Source organism: Chenopodium quinoa, unplaced genomic scaffold (genome assembly GCF_001683475.1).
Source record: "Chenopodium quinoa cultivar QQ74 unplaced genomic scaffold, ASM168347v1, whole genome shotgun sequence".
Lineage (NCBI taxonomy): Eukaryota > Viridiplantae > Streptophyta > Magnoliopsida > Caryophyllales > Amaranthaceae > Chenopodium > Chenopodium quinoa.
The window spans coordinates 901,691-927,650 of NW_018742418.1; the positions used below are offsets into that span (position 1 = coordinate 901,691).

The 25,960-nt window shown below is 37.6% G+C and overlaps 2 protein-coding genes across 2 annotated transcripts; both read right to left on the reverse strand.

Annotated features, from left to right (window-relative positions):
* Positions 1–2,399: 2,399 nt before the first annotated feature.
* Positions 2,400–4,090, reverse strand: LOC110708338 (aspartic proteinase CDR1-like). Its single transcript, XM_021886452.1, has one exon. It carries the CDS (start codon positions 4,036–4,038, stop codon positions 2,656–2,658), a length of 1,383 nt encoding a protein of 460 aa, XP_021742144.1. The 5' UTR covers positions 4,039–4,090; the 3' UTR covers positions 2,400–2,655.
* A 1,982-nt stretch (positions 4,091–6,072) lies between these two features.
* Positions 6,073–24,742, reverse strand: LOC110707623 (AP-1 complex subunit gamma-2-like). Its single transcript, XM_021885652.1, has 13 exons — positions 24,351–24,742; positions 21,000–21,302; positions 20,730–20,871; positions 20,086–20,259; positions 19,630–19,809; positions 17,867–18,021; positions 17,066–17,156; positions 16,177–16,340; positions 11,603–11,657; positions 11,179–11,301; positions 10,989–11,084; positions 9,478–9,586; positions 6,073–6,197 (listed from the first exon to the last, which is right to left on the reverse strand). Exons 1-13 carry the CDS (start codon positions 24,380–24,382, stop codon positions 6,073–6,075), a joined length of 1,749 nt encoding a protein of 582 aa, XP_021741344.1. The 5' UTR covers positions 24,383–24,742.
* Positions 24,743–25,960: the final 1,218 nt, after the last annotated feature.

Below are 25,960 nucleotides of genomic sequence, written 5' to 3' on the forward strand. Positions count from 1 at the left end.
ACAGGTAACCGGTTTTTGGGACTATTAGAGGCAAAGTCAGGACATAGTTAGGATTAAAAATAAACCTAAGTTGGGATTATTTGAAGTAAATCGACAATAATTGGGATTATTAAAGTGTATTTCCTTTAGAAAATATACATTAAGAATGATCTAAAAACATCATTATCATAATAACCTTTGTGGTTGAGCTAGTTAGGCATGACATGATAATGGTTTGATTTGGCACAAGCCCGTCATAAGTCCGATATGACACGAGAGACACATCGGTAAGTCATGGGCTGTGCACGGGCTTTATTTTCAAAATTTGGCACGAGCATGACGTGACGGCATGCGTTTTGACTCGCTTGTATTTAACTAATCAACCAAAAAAAAAAATACTAGTATAAATTATTAGGTGGCTAGCACGGCATGACACATGGGTTGGGTTGTGTATGGGCACTAATTATGAAAGATTGAAACGACATGAATCTTGGCCAATCGTAGGCCTGATATGCTAGTACAGAACGTAAGCCTAGTGGCCCACACGGCCCATCCTGACACAGTCGAGCAGCCTGTGCGCATCTTTACTTTGTGATTTGTCTATTAGAGAAAAAAAATGCGTTTAAAGTAAGCACATAAGCAGAGTTGTTGGGTATGGCCCAAATTTTATAAGCCCATTATTTTGGTCGAAATATTATCCATATTCTAGAGGCTTCTGAAATAATATCCTACTTGAATTTTCTAGAATATTATGGACACAAGAAGGATGGAGAATTGAGGAAAAATCTAGAATTATTAAATGCCAATGAAAATTTTAGATTTATGTGGAGAGTTTAAAAATATCTACATATGTGGAAGTTTCCACACAAATCTTCCAAGCTCCATCTACACCTATAAATATAGGTCAAGGGCATTCAACAACAACACAACACAAGAAGTCATACCAAACACAAGTCTTTCTACAAAAATATCCTCCCTCCTTGTAATATTCCACTACTATCATAATACTCCTTGTGAGTTTCTTATAGTGAGAGTTCTCTTGTAATAATCACCCTCAAGGGCTCTTATACTCTCCTACTTTCAAATAGTGGAATAAAAGTGCTCGTTGTAACATAAAATCGTGTGTTCATTTATATTAATTATCTTGCCAAATTATCAATTCAATTTATACTTCTCAATCAAATACATCTTCGCTCCCGCTGTGCACTCACCAACCCTAACAAGAGTGAAATGTCAAAATGGGTAAGATATTATAAAACAAAGAAAATGAGCATGTATGGTCTATTAGCTTGGAAAATTAGTGGATATTCTACCATACCCTTAAGAAACAAAGGGAAGCAACTTGTCTACTAACGACGACCAAGACTTGCTCCCAAGTCGTTATCAAAAGACAAATAAAGAGAGAGAGACTTGCTCCCATATGATCAATAATCGAAGGACAATATGAATTAGAACTTGTTACGAGTTTACGAACCATCTGTAACTTATGAGTAGCATAATACCAAACTTTATCAAATCATCGTGAATAATTAATATAGTGCCTATGCGATAATAAAAATACACCTAGGAAGATCACAAAATTTATCATAGGCACAAAATATTAGTATTAGTAAATAAGAATAATACTATTTGCTTGGTGTTGGGTTCGGTGGTTGTTGGGTTCGTCGGTGCTAGGTTAGCTGGGTACTGGGGTCGTCGATGCTGGGTTTGCTTGGTTCGGTGGTGGGTGGTTTCTGTGCAGCTAGGTGATGCCGATGGTGTTGAGTTATTTAATTAAATTTTGGTTGAATTTGTTTTTTTTTTTTTTTTTGGGGAGTTGAATTACTACTTAAGTATATGTTCTTATTTTTTAATAATCATGCTTAAGATCTTTTGTCTAAGAGTCCGCAAAACACTAGTTTGTTGCGAGTAATAAGAATCGGAGGTATAACTTAAAGCGAGTTTGATCATGAGCTTAGGAGGTTTTATAAGTGTTTGTAAACTGCTCATTTTTTTTAACAGAGACGAGCTTATAAATAATAAAAAAAAATTAAAAAATTTTGTTTTTATTCCTTGACACATAAAGACCTCAAAATAGGTCAAACTTTTATTAAACACACTTTGAGCTTTATCTTATAAACGACTTTATTTGATCTAGAAAGTTTATAATTTATAAACAAGTTATTCATGAATTTAATTATTTAATTATATGAATGAATACATTTATGCTCATGTTTAATCTCATTTAAAAGCTTCAAAAACTGTAAAAACTAGGCGCATTTTTCATATGCTCAAAACATAATTGAACTTATGAGATCGAAATTGAAGTAAAACCCACAATAATGAATTATTAAATTAATTAATCATTATTTGAATTTTTTTTTTTATTAAGTCTCGGCTTGTTTACACCTCTACATACTTATCACCATGACACCACGTACTTGCATGATTTCAATCTAAGTTTTTTTATTATTTCCAAATGGTATAATAACTTTCCTAAAACGTACTCACATTGATACAGAAAATATAAGGCAAATGTACTTTCAGACATACATGAAGCTTATAGCTTATTGATACAGAAATTCAAAACGTTCATTACATGAAGAAATATCAATATAAACATACTTGTGCCCATACAAACAAACCTAACCATTAGGAAGTACAAGTAAAAATAGAAATAACGATTAATTAAGCTAGTTAATTAGTACATTCTGCTGGAGCAAAAGAAACTTGCTTAGCTTGTAAATCATACCCGACCTCGAAATTAACTTGAGCAATGTTCCCGAATATTGGAGTACCATCCGTAGCTAACATTGCCAAGCAACTTACATTGTCCTCAATTTGCCGAAATGTATTGATTGTCTTTAACACGACTTCGGCCCCTTGAAATTGGAATGCAACGTTTGGAGGGCTAAACTGCCCTAAGGACTCTGTATTGTAACAGAGGTCGTAATCTTCGATTGGGCTCGGTATGGTGCTAAGTCCAATGGCATTCACCAAAGCAGCCCTTAAGTCGATGTAGATGTTAGATGGGAGCATTGTCAGAGTGGTGCCAGAGTCGATGATCACGTCCATACGTACTGGAATTTGGACCGGGTTATCCCTACCCTCGACGCTAATGCTGTCGAGGTTAAGGAGGTAATATGTGGGGCGTTCTCCTATTTTGAAGGGAGTTGACACTACTTCAGACCCGGTTACATCGGCTCCAAAGGTAAGCTTGCTTGAGACGTCGGAAGTTAAAGGAGCTAAGCAGTAAGAGAACTTGTAGTTGATTTTTGAACCAAGTTGCGAGATCAAGGAAGACGGGCCTGTCCCTAGTCCAACGATCCCCTCTCCTTGGGTGCCAACAGAGCCTTGTTGGTCCATCCCACACCCGAAAAGGGATGTGGACGAAAGACTCGGTGAGGTAGCATCAGGAGAGGGTAAGCTAAGTGTTTCAGTGGCTAGGACGCCGGTAGTTTGAGTATTATCACCGTAAATACACTGATATAAACACGATGATGATGATGATGATAGTGATTCGTTACTGTTATTGTTATTGTTGTTATAATTATTCGAAGCACAACCACTTTTAAGGTCTGGATGGGTGCAATCCGGAGAATTGCAAGGGATTTCATGATAGGTCGAAGATTTGGATGGGTTGAAGAGTGGAGATTGTTGTCGGAAACAGTTGTTACAAGGTTGACATTGGACCCAAATAAGGTCACTACCCGTGTCTGCAACGGCTAAGAATTCGACTTTTGGGGTACCAAGGGCGATTTTCATGAGGTATCCTCCACCATTAGGAACTAAGGCGTATGATTTCTCATCATTTAGGTTATAAATTGTTGAGGATAGTTGAATGTTGTGGCCATGTGATATATAGCCTAGGGGTGCTCTCTTTAGGCGCTCTTGTGGTGTCATGGAAGAGTTGTAGTAAGGCGAAAGTGGTGAATCGCGATGGATGAGTTCAACCTTGAAGACACCATTAGAAGTGGCTAATTTTCGAGCCTCAACTGAGATTGAATTAGGGGGTTTTAAGATTGCGGATGATGCTAGCAAAAGAATTAGGAGAATATTAGGCAAGTTATAAGCATGCATGTTGGTTGCTAAGAAAAGATTGTGCCAATGGCTAATAATAGATATGTTATGGTTAAGTAGTTACATGGTTAACATGGGTTTATATAATCAAAGTCTATGATCATATCCTTGTCAAGGCAAATAGATGCATACAACATACTACGCAATGCAATTTGCGAGATTTGCGTCGTTTACTATGTCTAGTCTAGTCAAGGTCTTTTGTTTTCTTGTGTCATTCTACCTTGTTTTCATACTACTTTATTCATGTTAACTAATAAGGTTAATTTGCCAAAATTGCAACTTTAATCTTTAATACTCTCTATGTTATTTCCATCGTGGGAGGTTCCGTCACAAAATTTGTTCTTCGACGATAAATATAATGTATATCATAAATTATAGTTTTTTTTTTTTAACGGGACCTTAAATCGTAATTGTCATGTGGGATCTTGTCACATTCGTCTTGATTTTTAATGTACAAATATGTAAGAAGTAATTATAAATTTTTTTTTTAATACAAAATAAAAAACAGGGAGAAACTTTATAATAATTTATTAACAAAAAATAAATAACTTCGAAAATATACATTTAGAGTAATTTAACTACATTGTCATGATAACCTTTGTTGTTTAATTTGTTTATTAGAAAAAAAAAAAAAAAAAAAAAAAAAAAGGTACACGCTCAAAGCAAGCACATAAATTGATAATGCGAAACTCAAAATGGGTAAGATATCATGAAACGAAGGGAATACTTCGTGTTCTTTTAGATTTTACTCGGTACAGTTAGTGGACAGTACAGTTAACAATTAAGTAAGAAAATCTTAAGGTCGAAGTAATTTGTCTACAAACGTCGACCAAGACTTCTTGGATTGCTCCCAATAAGTCACGGTATATACCACTGCTAGTTAGTATGAATCCAAATATGCTATACGCGCTTACTTTGATCATGATTCTAAAAGGATGGTGTGAAAAGACGAAATTGACGTTACGAATTATCTATAACTTTTGAGTTCTCCTTAATAAAAACTATAACTTTCGAGTAGCATAAAACCAAACTTTGTCAAAATATCTTGGGCTTATTAATAAGTTTTTTCTTCCTACAAGGAATGTTCTGATGATAAATATGGTTTTCATAATTTTCTGTAAATTATTTGGATATATATAGAATTAAATATTATCATACATTGATTAGATTAGTCAATACTTAACAGACTTACATATACAAGTGAGAATTAGGATAATATATTTCATTTTGAATTATAAGAGGGGAGAATAGTAAGCATATAAAACTAATGGATCAGATTGTCGTACTAATTGATTTTTGGTTGAATTTATGTGTGATCAGACTCTTTAACGAAGATTTATAAAGCATAGTACATTCTCATTAGCTAGTATAGCTACATTGTTGTTTTATATAAGACCCACTTCCTATCAAGACAAGCCTTCCTTTTGTTACATTTCACATTATTTCTTGGCACCTTTACTTCACCCCTTCATTTCAATCCACTCATTGTTACAATCAAAGTACCTTTCTGTTTCTTTTTGCAACCCTACAATCATAGAGAAATTCTTCTTTTCACACACATATCAATAGTGACTCCTTGCTTTTTAGCTAGAAATGGGACTATCAATGAATATTCTTCTTTCTTTTTTTCCTTTCTTTTCTTATTTTTATATGAAATCAGCGAATGAATATTCTTCTAAACCATTAAAAAAAAAATACTGAATATCTTTATGAGAAATACCATTATTTGTGAATATGTAAACCATACATCACAAAGGCAGTACAGTAATAGATTAATAGAAATATATTTAACATAAAATTTCCATGATCATCCTTTAATATTTATTTTAGTATCGAAGTAGATAAATAATATGAACATTGAAACCTTTTTGTGGACTAGTACGTATTCATATTGAATGGACTTCATCTCACATGGTTAGTTATCAAGAAATGTCATAAATAATGAAAGATCATCACGCTTTTTCCCCAAAACATTCCCTATTTTTCTTAATGATAGTGTGGTACATGAATATATTGTAACAGCTTTGATGGAATTTAATACTTGGTGCAGTCTGTTGGAACAAATGATACCCTTTTTGCTTGTAAATCATACCCAACCTCAAAGTTAACTTGAGCAACATTCCCAAATATGGATGTATGAACCATATCATCTGTAGGTACTGTTTGGGTCCAATTTAGTCCAATTGGGCCTGGTCACTGAATGATCCAATTAAAAGCCCAAGGTTAAGGTTCAACTCTCCAAATGTGCTAAAGTCAAAAATCAACATCCTCAAAGCCATGTCAAGGTCAGTCAACGGCCCAATCAGCTTGGCCCAGCCCAACTGACTTCCGGGCCCAATCCGCCTCCTTCATTAGCCAAGGTATAAAAGCCAACAATTTGGTCAATTCTTGGTAAGACAATAAAGCCTCAAGCAACTAAACTCTTGCACAGCTTTCTCTCTCTAATATACTGACTTAAGCATCGGAGGGGCCTTCCTCGGCGTCCCCCCGAGGCTAGTTTACGTGTATTTGTTGTGCAGGAAACCCTCGGCTCCTGCGTCGTTCGGACCGAGACCAAGTTCCCTCAAGATAAAAGGATCTTCCGAGATTCGATTGTTTTCATCCGAAACAATTTGGCGCCGTCTGTGGGGAACGCTACTAAATTTCGCGTCAGTCATCAAACACTCCGGCAGTCGCCATGACTAAGAGTGGAAAGAGTTCCAAGAAGGCTAAGAAGGGAGGAGGCCGGATTACGGTGAGGGAACGCCAGCCGGTTTATCCCTCCCCGGAGCAAGCCTCTTCCGAATCGGAGGCCCCCATTTCTCCGGAAAGGGAAGCCTCAAGAGGTCCTAGCCTCCAGGAGGAGAACACCTCGCACCACACTCGGCAGCCGGGGCCATCCCCGAGACCGAGTGGCTCAGGTGCGAGGAACTCCCCGCCGCGCCATAGCGTGCAATCCAGGTCACATCCGCGGGAGACTCCTCCCTCCGGACCCTCCACCGAGGAAGTGGCCAGAGCAGTGGCCATCTGCATGGAGTTCCTTAAAGCTCAAGGGGCTCCAATCCAGATGCCTGATGATCGCCAGCCGAGAAACCTGAAAAGGAGGATCGGTCAGGATGATGGTGGACAAGTTCCACCACATAGAGAGCTCGGCCAGAGGTGGCGAGGGGACACCCGAAACTCCAGTAAGGAGAGGAGGAGGAACCCTCAACCCTCTGACCACTCTGAAGCTCAGAATTCCATGGGGCCCTCCAAGGACCCGGAATTCGCCCGCCAAAGCGTTCACGAACGCTTGGGTTCGAGGGAGGTGAGTGTGCATAGCCGCCTCACCTTCCCAGAGGATACCGGACCCCACCCAACCTTGTCTCAGCCGGGGACGAAAACCACTTCCACCTCTGAGAGAGGAGGGAGCGAGGTCCCTGAGGCCGGGTACAAGGGGAAGGCGGTCATGGTTCCATCGAACTCGCCCTTCCAGAAGTGGATTCTGGAAGAGCATGTGCCAACGGTCAAAATCCCGGCACATATTACTTACGATGGTACCTCAGATCCTAAGGATCACATTGCCTCTTACGAGGGGCACATGTATCTGAACCCGAGGTCTGAGGCTACCTGGTGTAAATACTTTCCTACGACCCTCAAAGGTGTTGCCCAATCCTGGATCACCAAAGGGCTCAAGGAAGGCTCCATAACCGGTTGGAACGACCTCTCCAACAAGTTCAAGAGCAAATTCTCTACGGCCAACCGCCGAGAGAAGACCACTGCAGAGCTAATGAGTCTGCAGCAGGCGGAGGACGAGAGCCTCCGCGACTATCTGACTCGCTTCAGCAACGAGTCATCCGGAATCACAAGCCTGGATCAAGGCCTGGCCGTGTTCGCGCTACGGAACGGCCTCCAAGCTGGAAAGTTCCTGGACTTCATGGTCATGCATCCCCCGCAGACCCTGGAGGAAGCCTTGGAAGCATCGGATAGGTTCATCCGAGCCGAGGAGTGGAACAGATCCAGGTCTCAGTCTCGTCCGAGAATTGAGAAGCCGAAAGGGCAGCAGCCCGAAGTCTCGGCGCAGAGGAAAGGGAAGGCTAAGGCCTCAGAACCGTCCTCTGCTGCCGAGCCGAAGAAGGAAAGACACTTTCCCTACACGGGAAGGTACGATTCATACACTCCACTCTCCCTTCCCCGTGCTAAGATTTTCAGCACGACGAAGGACGAGGGGAGATTCAAAAAACCTCGTCCGTTGCCTCCCTGGCATCAGACGAGGGGAAAGGACCAGTGGTGCGAGTTTCATGACTCACCCGGACATCGCACCGAGGACTGCGTCCAGCTGAAGGACCAGATTGAGGATCTGGTCCGCAAGGGGTACCTGAGCCAATACCTCGCGGACAGGCGCGAGGAGAAAAAAAGCTGAAAAAGATTCTCGGCAGGACCTCAACTTCGCTCGGAAGAAGGATAAGGGACCTCAGGGCAAGGAGTCCCTCGACATCCTGGTTATTTCCGGGGGAATCTCGCGAGGCACAGCCAAACGCCAACTGAGGGGTCTAACCCATCAGATTCATCAGGCTGAGCTTCGGCAGTCCCAGTCACCGGCGCCGAACATCCTGTTCACAGCCGAAGACTGTGAGGGGGTGGTATACCCCCACGATGACCCACTAGTAATCATTCTGGGCATCGCCAACCGCAACGTCTGGCGGACCCTCGTCGACGGCGGTAGCGGGGCGAACATCCTCTTCCGAGGAGCGTTCGACCAGCTGAGGATGGGAGCCGAGCACCTGGCCCCCGCACCCTACCCGGTGTCTGGATTCAACGGCTCTTCCTCGTATCCTGACGGGAAGATTACACTTCCTGTCACCATCGGCGAAGGCCGAGCAGCTAGGAATATCATGGCCGAATTTTTGGTCGTAGATGCTCCATCTGCATACAACGTGATCATGGGGAGACCCCTCATTCACGGCATTCAAGGAGTCGTCTCCACGTATCATCAAATCATGATATACGTTTCAGACGAGGGACGCTCCGAGAAAATAAAGGGCAGTCAAAAAGAAGCCCGCCGATGCAATCACCTCAAGCCATCCACGTCTCGCCGAGGCGACCGTGGCGATGGGGAGGAAAAGCACCGGGACCGAAACGCCAAAAAGCCGAGAGGCTCAGACGTTTCGGCTAATGAAGCCCCAGGCAACGAGAAATCTGATGGGGGCCAAAAGGCTGACTCCGCCTCAGAGCCGAACGACTCTGATGGCCAGCCGCGGTCAGGAAAGTCTGCTAATATTGATAGCAGGCCGGAATTCGAGGAATCCAACTCTAAGAGCATGGAAACGGATGACCTGACCGAGTCAATAGAACTGACCGTAGGAGATCCGAACAGATGTGTTAGCATCGGGTCGTCACTGGAGCCAAACACCCGTGCGGCACTCGTCCAACTCCTACGGGCCAGTGGAGACGTGTTCGCCTTCTCAGCCGCAGAAATGCCCGGGATTGATCCGGACTTCGTCTCCCATAGGCTTAATGTAGTGGTAACATCCGAGTTGTGACTCTTGATAGCATTCTCAATTGCATCCACTGCATCAGATTCGGTTACCTGTTCAGAAAACCTCAAAAATATTAAACCAGCTTTGACACACACACACACATAGTGGATTACCGGCAAGATCAAGAATGAAAATGGCAATCCAAATGATTATTAAGATAAAATGATCATTTTCAGCAGGTTAAGCAAGGCACAGCCTTACAATGCAAGCAGAGAATCCAAAGCTGTCGCCACCACATGGGACCAACTGATGGTAACAAAAGTAGATAGCACAATCCCCACCTAGAAAAAAAGGGGGAGAGAGAGAGATCTAATGATGGAGACAAACAAATACTTCCTCCATTTTTTTAAACGAAACACTTTAAAATTTACACTACGCACATATTATACAGACTATTCTTACAGTGACTTTCATAAGGAAAAAGTCATGTGGGGTCTTGTTAGGTTCGTCTTAATTTATATTTTCCAAACATCAAATACTAAGATTTTTACTTATTGGTGGTTTAACTGGTTGAACATATGCATTGGCAACTGTGAAACAAGAAGTGTTTCATCTAAAAAAAAAACCCGACGAATTATATACGTACTAGACAGACTAGGAGGCCCAAGTTTGAGACTAACAAGTAGCAAGAATATGCTCCTACTATAATTAGAAAGAATTATGCTAATTAGCAGATTCATATAGTAAATTGTGACATCATCTAAGAAACTGCTAGATACTACTTCCAGGAAATCTCATAAAAGATTTCAGTGCCCAGCCATTTGTTGTGCTAAAGTCAGTAGGGCACTAAATATTTAACATTTACAGGGGGGTACATGGGGGGCTTACAGTTACAGATTTAGGTTTCGGCATAAATTGTGGATGTTTTAGTCTTTTGGTCTTTATCCTTGTCATGGGGACAAATACTAAGAATGTTTTCGCACACACACACACACACACACACAGAAATTCTCGATCATTTGAAGAATTGTAGATGGATTTGCAGAAGATAGGGTAGCAAGTTATACTGTGTTTGATCACCCCTATTCATCTTAGAAATGCCTCATTTGGCTGTAGCTGAAATTTTTTACCCACATCAACGATAATTATTCTTTCATCCAAATCATGATCATCAGAATGAACCAGTGGCTACCAAACAAATACCCCCCACCAAAAAAAAAAAATAATATGAAGTAAAAAGAGCATAGTATATTTATCAAGGATACTGTTTTCATCAATCAGACATACTGAAACTTTAGACAATGATCTAGACAGCATAAGAAACAGGTAGAACTTGCTTCATATATTATCTTATAACTCAAAACCACATAAAAGAGTTGCAATGTGATCCTAGTGTGGGAATATATTCCTGCAACTGCAACACAAAAAAGGAATCCATATCTAGAGAACAAACAAAACAGAGCTATGTTTCAAACCAAGAGAGTAAGAGACTTTAGAACAGAATGAACTCACAGTTATTGGGTCCTCTGTGTCTAGCATCCCAACATTGTTGACCAACATATCACCATATTCTCCAATGCACCAAACTGCCACTTTGACTAGAGTTTCCTGAAATAAAAAGCAGCAGCTGAATGTTATTATTTGTCAAAAAGAAAACAGGATGACAATATGAACACTTAATTTATGAGAACAAAGACAATACCTGCTCAGTTGATGCTTGAAGAGCTCTGTAAAGGGACCTAACCGTATACCCATGGAGACTGACAGCGTTACTTATAACAACAATAAGAGCATGCCACACTTCATCCTTCACATAATTGCCAGCCTGCTAAGGAAACCACAACGATCAATGCTCTGGAAAAATGAAGAGTACAGACGAGCATAACCCACCCCCATGGTAAAGGAAAAGAGAACTGGCTTCCTCTGAAATGTTTAGTTTCAGGTTTTACCTCCCTTCAGTATATTTCCTCTCTATTTGAGGGTTGGGTCTAGTTAACAAAAAAAATATTGAGAGCATCTCATTCAAACAAGGGAATGAAAAACCCATCATCAAAACAACTATAGATATGAAACAGGTTTCCCAACCAAGCTAAAACCCCCATTACTGTGACCAAGCAAGTGCATACCTCACAAAGAACCTTCAGCATTTGATCAATGTACCAAATCTTATCTGGTGAAAACCTAAAACAACAAGAACATTCACCAAATAAACAATTATCAGCCAAATTAACACTCAACCAAATCACAACCAAAAGACAAGAGTGACAACTAACAAGATACATACACTTTCTACTAAATTGACTTTTCTATTAAACACAGTGCATATGATAACCATGGAAAACTATCATGTTACATGTACCTAATAATTAATTTATGATTTCACAGCTACCAACTATTTACTACCTCCCCCCCCCCACCCCCCTCTCTCTTCTTCCTAATATAACAGGCCAAATTTGATCTTTACATATTATCACTGATCTCTATCATTACATTATCACAAATACTATAAAAAGATAATTTTGCAATAAAAGATTCTTAAGAAAAAGTTAGAGATACAATAAGTTTTGTATCATAACTCCATACAAGTTTTGGCAACTTAGGGTCAAAGTTAGTACACTTTAATCACCTAGGTCGATGGGAAACAGGTAAGATTAAGAAGCCACTCACATGGGAATATGGGATGGAAAAAAGCCAGCCTTAGTGATATTACTTCTATAATTAAATATTTGTAGCTTTATATGTATTTTCCATTCTATGTTGGGTTTCAATTTTTTCAAAAAATGTCTAAGTACTATTAATTAATTTAATACTTGGTTAAATAACTACACACAACACTGATAGTAATATTTATGCTGTCACAAACCCAGAATCATGGTTTTCCCTTCTTTTTTTTTTTTTTTTTTTTTTTGTTAGAGCAGCGCAATTTGCATTACTAAATACTGTTAAAATAAAACAAAGCAGAAGCACACAACAAGAAATTAACAACCCAGGCCCTTCTACCTAACACCCACGGCAAACAATGACCTGACTGGTGAGAAACTCTAGCAGCAATCCAACAAACACATGACCAAGATTCATACTCAGACAAATTACATTGATAAATATCATCTAACCACGACAAGAAAAATGGTTTCAGTATGATATGTTTGGATAGGAGATCGGGAGTAAATGTGAAGGAATCTCCCTTGTCTGGATATGAAATAGGGGAAGAGAAAGGAAAGGAATTGTATGAATCTATTTCCCTTCCTCTTTTAACAAACCAAATCCCCTCCACCATTATAAAGACGTGGAAATTGGAAGTTTGCTCTTTCCCTCCCCTCACCTATCTTACTCTAACCTCTCATTGCCTCCCCTCCCTTTCCCTCCAAAAGCTGACTAAACACACTGTTAGATCTTTATTAGTTCATTACTTCCTTAAAAATTCCCAGCTCCAAATAGTTGAAAGATACAGAAGAGCTCAAAATAATGAAGGAGGGGTTCTTCAGTTGTCAAACTTGCAGCAGCAGCAGAGCTGCTGACATATCATATAGAAAGCAGCTGACATATCATATAGAGAAAGGCAAGCTCTTAAAAAAGAGTATCAATTTATTAATTTAAATAGATACTTCCCCCGTTCGATAACATAGCAACACTTCTATATAGGGCAAGTTTTAGACATGACTAACCATGCCCTTACCCGAATAACTAACAAGGGATTAAAATTTAAATAATAAAAAATAAAAAATAAAAATAGAAACAAATAAAAACAACCCAGGTAAGTAACACAACCCCAACACCTCTCTCAAGTGCCGGCTTACTGCCTCACCTACACCACCTTCAAGAGCACCAGCTGCCACCATCTTCAAGAGCAATCAGCCTACACCACCTTCAAAGCCAAAGAGCAACTTCCCACACCATTCACCCCTACCCCTTACCTCCTTTCCTTCAATCCTAGCTAGTCACCAACCTGCCTCAATTCAAAGCCACCAGTACCATCAACCACCATGAACACTGCTAACCAACCCACCCTAGTGGCCTAGCCACACTCAAATACCATAACCACCACAAAAGAAACCCAAACTACTTTTGACCGCATACCCTAGACACAAATAGACCCTATTGTAGTTAAACTTGCCCAGAAAGGTCAGATTTAAAACTACAGATCACATTTGATCACCATAGGGTCCAATGGTTCAAATCTCAAAGAAAAGAGAAAGACCGCGTTGAAAAGAAAATGGAAAGCATGAGGGCTAATCGCCGGTGATGGGGGAGGGTGGGGCATCAAATGCAATGCAATATGGGTAGAAATGAGAAGAAAGGAAGGCAGCAGAAATCTGAGGAATATGGGAGGGCTTGGAGGCTGGCATAAAGGAGCAGCCTTTGAACTGACAGACCTCAGAGCCTAGCAGGCCTTAAGTTGCATTGTTTGGTGATGTTGGGTCATCGATGCTGACTGGCTAAGGTGGCTAGGGAGGTGGGAATTAAAAGGCAGGTAATCAGAGGTATATGGGTGATTAGCTGATTACTAGTTGGTGGAGGATGAAAACTTTCTTTTCTTGAAGATCTATGAAACCCAATTGTTGCAATTTCTTTGCAATAAATAAAGCATTTCATAGGGAAAAAAAAAAAAAAAAAAAAAAAAAAAAAAGAATCTTACAACTATTGGATATGACATATGATAAAGTTAAAACTACTACAAATTAGGAAATTTAAGTCACATTTCACAAAATTTAATCAATTAGCAACAAGGGGGGGGGGGAAGTGTAAAAATAATACTCAAGTTCAAGAAACTTAAAATTCTGATTTCAACCTCAGATAAATCTCTATTTTGCAATAAAAAAGTTTGTCAATTGTAATATTTGACCAGCAAAGAAGATTTCAACCAAATACATACCAACAAAATTAAAAAATATAAAAAAAAAAAAAAATATATATATATATATATTGATCATTTAAATCCAACTCATAAAAATCCTAGCTGAAAGTGGTAAAATATATCCCCCCCCCCAAGAACAAATGTCTTGTATGATTATTAAGGAGGGGGGGGGGCAAAAAATGTGTAAAAATAATACTCAAGTTCAAGAAACTTAAAATTCTGATTTCAACCTCAGATAAATCTCTATTTTGCAATAAAAAAGTTTGTCAATTGTAATATTTGACCAGCAAAAGAAGTTTTCAACCAAATACATACCAACAAAATTTAAAAAAACAAAAAAATAAAAAAAAAAAATATATATATATATATATATTGATCATTTAAATCCAACTCATAAAAATCCTAGCTGAAAGTGGAAAAAAAGTGTAAAAATAATACTCAAGTTCAACAAACTTAAAATTCTGATTTCAACCTCTGATAAATCTCTATTTTGCAATAAAAAAAGTTTGTCAATTGTAATATTTGACCAGCAAAAGAAGTTTTCAACCAAATACATACCAACAAAATTAAAAAAAAAATAAATATATATATATATATTGATCATTTAAATCCAACTCATAAAAATCCTAGCTGAAAGTGGAAAAATATATCCCCCCCCCCCACCCCAAGAACAAATGTCTTGTATGATTATTTAAGAGCATTTAAACAAGGTCTTCATAGTAATATGGTGACAGAAAGTGATGTAGTCAGCCTCCCAATGTGAAAGAATGAACCTAGCCTTTCTACGCAGCACCGAAATCGACTTTAGCCAGCAGGCAAAGCTTAAAAGTATAAACCTGAGATAGCTTAGCTGGTTAGTTTCACCAGAACCTAAAACCACATAAACAGGGGCCAATAACTTCAACCAGTTTTTCTGTGATGTCTAATAATGGTTATGGATACATACAACTTGTTATCCCCAAGTCCCACCAGTAGGGGAATCCACAAGGGGGGGGGGGGGGGGGGGGGGTTGGGTGGGGTGTTAGTGGTTTATTTCCTTTTCCTCCCTTGCTACTACCAATAGTGATATTTCACAGACTTTAAAATCTAGATAAGTCCATAAGTAATAATTCCCATTAAGGTCTTTGGAAAATTAAGTTATAAGACCATATTCATGATAGGCACCTTAGGTCAGTAATGCCCCTCAAGCTTTGTAATTCTCTATATATGCCAATCATGTATTGCTTTCGCAGCCACTGCCTTTGGCAGTCTGTCGTACAGCAATTCTAATATCTTTGCTACCCCCAGCCACCAAGCCCACAGTTGACCCCTCCTCAAAGAAAGAATTAATTCTCATTTATTTTTGCTGGTTAAACAAAAACGTAACTATAATCCAAAACCAAGAACCAAGGTGGAGAAGAGCAAACTTGTAATAACACATTTCAATAAACAGTAACCTTTATTCATAAATGGAGGTACCAAAGCTTACGTATGTCCAAAAAAAAAAAATATATAAAAAAGAAAAAAAAGGCATGCTTCCCTGAATCACTTGCCAAGTTGCCAGGCCAACTCCCATAAAATCATGTTCTTGAGAGTGTTAGGATGTCAAATATGATTAATTTGCATTCACTAAATTACATTAAATTTGTTTAATTGAATTATGAGCCTTTAGGTGCATATATAGTTGTATAGACCTAATCGGCATTTTAATCATTTCCAAGGACCCAAATAGTAACACTTACATAACAAAAATTAAGCAAAGATAATGCATAAATAACAAAGCGTATAGTACAACAAGCTTCAATTGCATTACTCATTACAGATGGACAACTGCATGAATTACACACCCAATATAAGTATACTTACTTGTCAACAATGGAGCAGACTCTGTCTGTAAGATCCTCCTTAAATTCGAGGTCACTAACTTCCAAATAGTCAATTAGCTCTTTTGTCAAAGGCTTTACATTACTCTCATTCACTAGAAGATACACAAGTTCAAGAGCCCTTTTCCTGATCGAAGCATCTGAATCCTGGAAAGAAATAATATTTAGAACTCAGAAGTCATTCTCTATTTAAAGATATATGATTGACACATACCAATCATCCAATTGCAAATATGTGGCAGTAAGAAACTTATCTAGAGTAGAAGACATGAAAATAACAAAATATCCTCTGTGCAGTTATCTTATTCAACACACAGAGAAATTGTTATGGGTCAGCAACCATTAGGCATTTAGCATCGCTCCATATTGACCATATAATACATATTAATTAAATTTTGACCTTGAGATCAGAAATGTAACTTTTAAAACAATCACTAAACAATTGGTTGGCCACTGGCCTTCAGCAATCATCACCCTCACCAAAAATTGTTGACAGAATCAGAATCTCACCTTTCAGCTATTCCCTTTGTCCTAATGTCCTTTAGTATATATCAAATTTTCTTTCTCCAACTATTTTAAATAGCCTTCTCTGAAAGTCTTAAACCACTTGTGAAGTACCTACTTATAATATAAAAGAGCAATGAAAATGCCACATTCTAGATGTTGAACGAGTAGAAGTACAAAACTGGTTGATAAAAGAGCAATGTGTATTAATATAACCAAAACGCTGAGCCACGAATGACTGGATTTTTATAGAGGATGAATAAATAAAAATTGAGGGGTCCATACTAGTTATACAGATGACACACAATTACATAATGCACATGAACAATCGACAACAGAAGCCAAACAAGTAGCAAAATAGAAAATACCTTCACACATTCTAAGATCGTCGCTCGATGTCTCTGTACTGCTTGAGCGTCAAAATTTATAGCCCTCGTCAACATATTTAAGGCAACATATCTGACAAAAATAATAATAATAATAATAATAATAATAATAATAATAGCTCCTTAAAATGACCTTACAATAACCAAGATAACAAAGCAAGTGAAAGAGCATAAATTATTTTCTTTTATGTGACTCAAATCATTTTCATCCCCTCAAAAACTGAATGAAATTCATACAGAAAGCATAATGGACCAATGCACAGCAAATGGACATGAGAGCTGCATAAATGCACTCCCTAAGCAACTGATTAGTAACGAAAAAATTAACGGAAAAAAGGTCGACAATAAAAGCTGCATAGATCAATTACAAATTTTCAAGATTGTTTTATCTTCTGCTGGGATTCACCCACGCATTTTACCTCACATGATTACAGCTTAGCATTAGAACTTAGAATATAGAAAGCCAATGTAAAATCCATAAACCATTATACTATTTACTAGCCATGTTACAAAGGTGAGAAGGAGGATTCCCAGCAAAACACTATTAATTCTAGAGGGACAGTATCTTTGGATCAAATGAAGAAGATATTGCCTCTTCAACCAATACTCCAATAGTTATTTCTTAGAGGCACAAAAAGTAAGCTAGAACAAACTTTTGGAACAAATAAAGTAGAAAATGACCAAACAGAAATTGAGGAAAACATATTACACAATCTAAAAACAGCTTAAAGTCTGAGAGAGAGTGAACAGAAAAAACAAGAACGAAAATTAAAAGATATATACCTAATGTTATTGTCCCTGTTCGATAAAAATCTTCCAAGAATATTAATGGCTAGTACACGCAAACCACTATTATCTTCAATGTTCATAATAGTTTCCACACACTCATACAGGATTGCATTTCCCGCATTCTTGTTAGACTCTGTTTTTGTTGCCACCTACAATAAAATGTACATAATCAAAAAAGGAATTATGATCAACACCATATTGTATACAATATGATAAAGGACACAGCAACATAAATAGATGAACAAAATAGAAAACCCAATCCAGTTTAATGTGGACGAGAAATCATAAATGTGATCAAAACGCTTCAAATGGAATTTAGCTTCATGGCCTCCAACTGGATGCAATTAAGAAACACCTTTTTGAAGCAATAATCTTACAAGAATCAACCCAGCTTGAAAGAAATTCATTAAAAAGAATCAAAAGTGAATTTAAGGGGTGTATACATTTAGGGAAGGTTTGGGAGCCTGCAACTCATTTGAAGTTCATGAATTCAAATTCAAAATGATGTTGACATTCAATTCCAAATCTAGTGTTTGAGAAATATGAATAATTTGGATTCCAGAATTGTAAATTCAACATCAAGTTTGAAGTCATAGGAATTTTATTTCTAGAATTGAGCACCTCGGCAGCAGCCATTGCATCCCATTCACTGCCGCTGTGTGCGTTCCTCCACTACCACCATGAATTTCAACCATAAATTCTTGTTTATTCCCATGATAGTTCAGATCAAGAACTTAATGAGAAAACCCTTCAATAAAATCACAGCCCAAAAAAGAAACCTATAACCCCAATATTTTCTCACTTCTCATGCCCACTTTCTCTCTCCTCTAGCATCAGGTCTAGTGCCCTTACTACTAGAGGCTACATGTTGAATCTGCATCTAGCAATGGTCAGTGCAGATTCTGTCGCTGGTGTTCCTTGCAAAATATAGATGGCTTGCTTGAAAAACAAATCCATGGTGTCAAAAATTGAAGAACGGAGGGAAAAGTTGAAAGTGGAGTGAATGAGTGAGTTAGCGTAGACATATGAGGTAAAATTGGAAATAGCCAGGAGGTAATAGATGGAATTTGGAAATGACAATATAAGATGAATTTCCAAATTCTAGTTTTGGGCTTGTTTTAATAAGAGTGTGGAATTGAGACAAATCCAATTCCATATTATATGTATCCCCAAACAGCTCAATTGAGCCCATTCTAGCATTTGAAATAAAATGCTCATCCACCAACAGGTCAATAGGATATTCTCTTTTGAACAAAGACAACCTAATTGACCATTATAAGAGCCAATTTGAAAAAGGTAAAACTAACCATTTCTAGTGACAAAAATTGGGAATAACTCACAGTTTTTAAACATCAAGACAATCCAGAGAAGCCCTGCAGAAAAGCTATGACTAGCTTCTTCTAAAATTCCCATCCAACTTCTCATTTTTTTTTTTATTTTTTTTTTTTTTTTTGAAGACTATTCTTATTGCCTTTTCACATTATAATTACTTAAATGCTTAATCCTTGACTTTGCTACCTATGTTCTTTATCCCCCTCCCAACAAGAAAGTATTGCATGGTCCCAGACCACTATCCCAAACAAAGTTACTTTGGGATAATGGTATGGGACAATGCAATCATAAATCCTACTAAACTCATTTGTGTTATAATTTGTTTATTGAGGCAAACATTATCTTTATTTTGACCCTAGCATGGGAGGATTCAACTAGGTGAACTAGGGGAATATTAAGGAAGACAAGGAGAAGAATAAACAAACCTGCGCAAGTAAGTCATTCATGCAGTCACTAGCGTCAGCGTCACCATGACCCAAAACACGCAAAAATCTCAGCAATCTGATGTGGAGGAAAGGATCTGTAATTCCAGCAATATCATACTCTGGAGCATATGGACTGTTGACAAGGTCCTTTAGAACTTTCACCACAGCATCAGTGCATTTCTAGAAGATCAAGAAAACCAAATTGGTTAGATTACAATAGACCAGAATGGGGCTTCCTCCACCTCTCTCCATAAAGAGGGTATTGGGGGGGAGGGGGGATTTGTAAATTTCTCAAATTACTTTTGACCGGACTACAGACCGCTGAATGTTGCACAAAACAAGAAACACAAATCCTTGAGAAATTTCAAAACTAACAATAGATTAGATAATTTACTTTGGGAATAAACAAGAACCCCTTTATTTCCAATAAGAACAGAATGAAGACCAAAATAATACCTTTCTGAAATACTCAAGTGCATCTTTGCTGATATTACATAAATCCGTACAGAGTTGGACTCCAGTTATCAGGACTCCGTGGTGCTTTTCTTTGAGCAAAGAAGCGGCAGGATTTATGAAATTCTCCGCCAGATCAGGGACTTTCTTTATAATCCGGATTGAGCAGAGTGCTGCCTATATCACATTGAAGTTGCTATTCAGCATGTAATGGTTTTAAAGTCAATGGCAACACCAGGAATAAGGCATGCATTGTAAACTTCCTACTCAGCATGGAATATTCATGCTTATTACTATAATGTAAACAATTCAAAGCAACTTAAATGGAGAAAATTGCAGCAGCAAGCACCACAATCACATCTTTAACCATGTAGCTCATAAATATAATTTCAAGCTTTCTTTTCAATGGACTTGAGTATACATATAGCATCCGCTCAAACCAAACAGACAGATGTTGACGCAGTACTATTCCAAAATCACACCCAAATGAAACTATGATATGAAGTTATCATGAGTTTCATGACTACTAGAACATGACATAATATGTAGTTAAGATATAAGATATGAACTAAACATGAACTGAAATGTTCATAAACATATATCTGCTTCTAAATATAGACATGTATCTATTTCAGATGAGATCTTACTTTCTTGCGAACATTTGGATCCCGAAATTGAAGCAATCTCTCTACTTCTGGAGCAAGGTCACGTGCCATTTCAGCAGAACATATGTTCCCAAGAGCACAAAGAGCAAGTCCCACGATGTACTGGTTTGTGTGGTTGAGATCTCTATAAAATGTTAAGGATGATGCAAAATGGGGCAAACAAATATAATAAAAATTCTAGGCACGCGTGTTAGTATAGTCTATTAATTGAGGAACAAAAGCCACACAAAAACCATCATGGTGTTAGGATACTGTTTTAAAGAATTTGTAACCAGCATAAGAACTTCTTGTCTTTCATCAAGAAGTAACATAAGTCCCAGGTATCCTATTCTTTTTTCTGGAAATCCAGGAGCGGCAATTAACTTCAGGCATTCCATTTGCCCAAAATGTGTAGGGTAACCAAGCATGTGAATAAACATGAGCTTGGCCATGTTTCGATGCCGGTAATCTGCATCATTTTCACTAATGGCAGCGCGGATAGCTGCACATTCTTTTCTGACAACTCCACGTTCTTCTGCTGCCGTTTTACAAGCGCGTATAGCACGAATCATGTCCCTGCATTAAGATAGCTTGTTTAAAGATAGATTACGACAGCCAAAAAAAATAAATAATAAATAAATAAAAGAAATAAACCAAAAGGAATAAACACTCAATAGTCAAGAGAGTGGTGGGATAACAAGGTTAACCTCCTAGGCATGAAGAAGTACTGCACAATCAGTGATCAACATTGATCATCAATTGAAAAAGGAAAGGAAGAAAGAGAGGGAGAAACATTGCATGCAATCATTCCCTCTGATTTTTTTTTAAATTAGTAACATAATAATTATTGCACTATTCGCATGTCTTCAGACCATATTTTTCTACTAATATATAAAAACAATTGTTATCATTTAATTTATTTTGAATTTATCTCTATGTATATTTTCAAAAGTATTAACTTTAAGAATTATTACTTGTAGATGATAAGATCATTTATAATCAAAGTTTTGCATGGGTAAGCAAAAGTCAATATGGAGGAATTGGACAACTATGAAAGGGAGGGAGTTTAATTCATTACTAGTTAGAAGATTACACAAAGACATTGATTCCCTTAAGCTCGTCCCTAAGCTAACTCATCCAGCACAATAAAAGGTGACACTGACACATTATAATATCATACAATGAAGTCAATGATACTAAAATCCAAACTATAGAGCATTTAAAGGGGAGTTTAAGTGCACAATATTTGGATTCGGTATGGAATTGGATCAAATTAACCATACATAATGTTTGGTTCAACATATTTCTATTATTGTCATTCAAAAAAAAAAAAAAAAAAAAAAAAAAAAAAAAAAAAAAAAAAACACCATATTTCTATTATTGAAACCAGGGGAAGGGGGCACCCTTCAAATCCCGAGATATTGGGTTCTTAAACTCCCAAGGTATTGAGTTCGCAAAACCACCGCCATCCACTAGAATCACTGCCATTGTAATCACAATGCCTGCTGCCGGTGTCAGGCCTCTCCATCCCCACTCATGCCGCCACAATATTGCCACCCTCACCCCCCCCCCCAACAATGCCAGTCAACAAATGCTTTAAATGCCACTGGGTGGCAGCATTTCAGCGATCAACCAGTCCATCAGAAAAAAGGAACAGCAACACAGCATAACTTCATAAAAATAGTATCCAGCAAAGTAATATCCCCTACTCCTCAAAGCTCCCAAAAATCACTACGAAAAGAAGGAAACTGGATTTAGACCTCTAGTGCTTGCAGAGTGGCAACATCTGGTAGTACTGCTCTAGACATCTCCAACTGTTGTCCAATACTCAGCCCTTAACATCTCATGACCCAATCTGCTCCCCCCCAAAAAAAAAAAAAAAAAAAAAAAAATTTCCAATACTCAGCCCTTAACATCTCATGACCCAATCTGCAACCCGCCCCCCCCCCCAAAAAAAAAAAAAAGAAAAACAACTAATTCACACTGTAACTCTCACCATTCCAAGCTTTGTACACAAAGAACATTCAACCAAAGCAAACTAGAGAAACTAGGGCATGACCGCATGAGAACTACAACCATTTAATAGGAATACAAAATCCAAACAAAAATAATCCTAGTCATATCATGAAGGGGAATGAAAATTTTAAGACTTCAATATATTAAGAAGATTTGCTATGACAATCCTTTTAAATGTTTCAAACTGCATGCTAATTGCTACCCATTTAGACGATCTAGTCACTAGATACATCCCTCAAACAAGAATTGCTATCCCCAATCAACTTGCTTATTTCTATGCACTACTTTCAGGTCCAAATAGTCACTTTAAGAAAGCGGGAAGGATTGGGCTTGGCTTTCATATTGCCAGCAATGTATTCTAGGACTTCAATGAGTATTGCCGGGGGAAAAGGGCCGACGAAGTTTAGGAACTTTCACTCCAAGCTGCAAACATTGTTGGCTGAATTTTGTCATATCATTCGTATGAAAATTGAAAATTAACCAAACTATATCCATGTAAATTTGACCTTAAAAATTAAGCCAATGTGTTATTTCTTGTCTTCATCTTTCCAAAGAATGAAGCAATAAGAAAACACTCACTTTATTTGCTACAACCCTAATTCATATAGCCTTTATATAAATATATAATATTTACAGTTTCCCAAAAAATTTATCATAGCCACATGAAACACTCACTTTACTTTGCTACATTCCTATTCCATTTAATTTCAATACGTTGTACATGTGAATTCCAAAAATTTCCTTCCAAGTTTATACCATAGCCCCATGAACACCGCGGAAGCAAAATTACACAGTTCAGATAAGTAATTACAAAATTGCATAATTTACTAATATTAAGTCCATCCTCTGGATCACCTGTCCTCACTTAATAACAGCAACATTGACCCACACTGACATAGTTGATCAGCCCCTTGTGAATAAATGTGATTTCTCTAAGTTACATAACAATCACTAGGGAAACTGTGGTAAGACTGCATAATATTGATCAACTGATTGTACCCTACTATAACGAAAAATCCTGAAATGGGTCGGCGGTTTTGCATTGGCCACATTGCTTGAGTGACTATCAGTTTGTGACTATGTCAGTCTAGTATTAGGCTTATTAGAAGAGTCCGAAAAGCATGTGCAGCATCAATATAACGAAAATTCCCATTATATCCAAACCCAAAACACCATCCCCTTAGAGTAAATGATTACATGATTCATCACATTCATAGACCTCGATTTGTCGACAATTCAACATTGCTCCCCCTAAAACATCCAACATCTAAAACCTTCACTCTTCCAAAATTGCCCTATGGAATACAATTAACTAGAAATCTCTCTTGAATACAATTAACTCCAAACTCATCAAAAAGTTAACAAACTCAAAAACAAATGGCAAATTTAACTGAAATGAACCATTAAAGATCACATTTCGTTTCTTCCAATTACACTTTCAACTACAAAACTAATTAAACCTCAAATTAAGAAATTCAAAAAACCCATAAAATCAATAAAAATACAAACAAAAATGTTGCAAAAGTAAAACATAGCAACCCATGAAATAAAATGGTCTAAAAACTTGATCTACACTGAAATTAAAACATTGGTATTTGAAAAACTCACCTCAAACGGGTTCCTGACGAAAAGGGATTCATGATTGGGTCCAGTGTCTCGATTCGATTAAAGAAAAAAATACAAACCCAACAAAATTCAAAGAGTCAAATCGAATCTGGTAAGCAGAAACCAGCGATCAGAGTTGAAATTAAAGGGATCAAACAAAAATCAGTGAGATCTAAAGATTAGGAGAGAGAAAAGTAAAAAAATTTGATGGGATTATGCTAATTGTGCTTATTTTAGTTGAAATTGAATGGCATTTGGGTGTATTTATATAATTTGTTGAGAAGAGTTTGAAGCTGTTTCTCTGTAAATTGAAATCACCCAAAAAAAAAAGGAAGAAAGAAAGAAAGCAAGCACAAAGATGTGTGTCTCAGACTTTCAGGAACATGGGGGTTATTGAAAAAATTAAGTCACCCACATAACTTAATTTTTATTTATTTATTTTTTCCATATTTTACTACGAGTATTAGAAAAAATATTTTTTTTTTTATTGGGTTTTTCTAAGTTATGTCCTTTGAGTTTCTAAAGTGTGTCCGTGCTTTTTCAAAATTACAAGTTGTGCCCTCCAACTTAAGGTATTTAATCAACCGTAGTCTTTGACATTAACTCAACGTTAGTGTAGGCGTCGTTTAAAGCGCGCCTACTTAAGTATGGTGTAAATATGCTTGGCACTCTTAGGAAGCGGGATTTGACATATACGATTAGGGACGTGATTAGAGACAAAGCAAAGTAGGGAGCCGCCAACAAGTTTTTAAGGAACTTGTAAATTGTTCACGATTCATTAAAGGCAACCACGATTAAGAGACAACGATAGGTAACAACGATTGATCCGTGAAGGTTACACCCCATTCATAATCTATGAGATTACTAACTCCATATGGTTCGGAACCACGAAAGAAGGATTGAGGATGATGGTACGAAGTGGAGTCATATTCGCCCGTATTGGCCTCTCCTCGATTCTTATTGCGAAAAGTATTTACTGTCATCTCAAAAGCATACAAACAAAGATTCAATTTGCTCCAAACTATTATTAAGCTACATTGGTTGAACATTAATGCAACATATAATTCTAAAATATTATGATCACTTGATTAAACAATAAGATTAAAAAGGATCCTAAACAGGTCGTCCAAATTATCTTATTAGGCGTTATATTCAATTACATATCCCATTAAACATGCAATATGGTGATCAATAAATAAAATAAACAATATAATATTGGAAGCAATTTAACCATAAATACATTAGTCAAATCAAAGCATAATAATAAACCTAATCATGATACTAACAATAAGAATAATAATAGGAGTAATTAAGTGAATTAAGTACTCACATTCCACGTTTCTTTAAATTGCTACATCATGAATTAAAACGTTAGTAACTTCAAAGAATAATAAATAAAATTGAAATAAGATTAAAGGGAAATAGAGTTGATTTGGTCCAAACTGTCAATTGGTTCTACCTTTCACGCCTAGGTTTAAGTATGGAAGTTCGGGTGTTGTATGGACTCTTTGGAGTGCTTAGGGAAGGAATGGTGTTATTAGGAGAATAGGTTTAAGGCTTAGAATGTGTGAGAGAGAGAGAGATGAGAATGTGTGTTGGTGCCCCGAAACTGT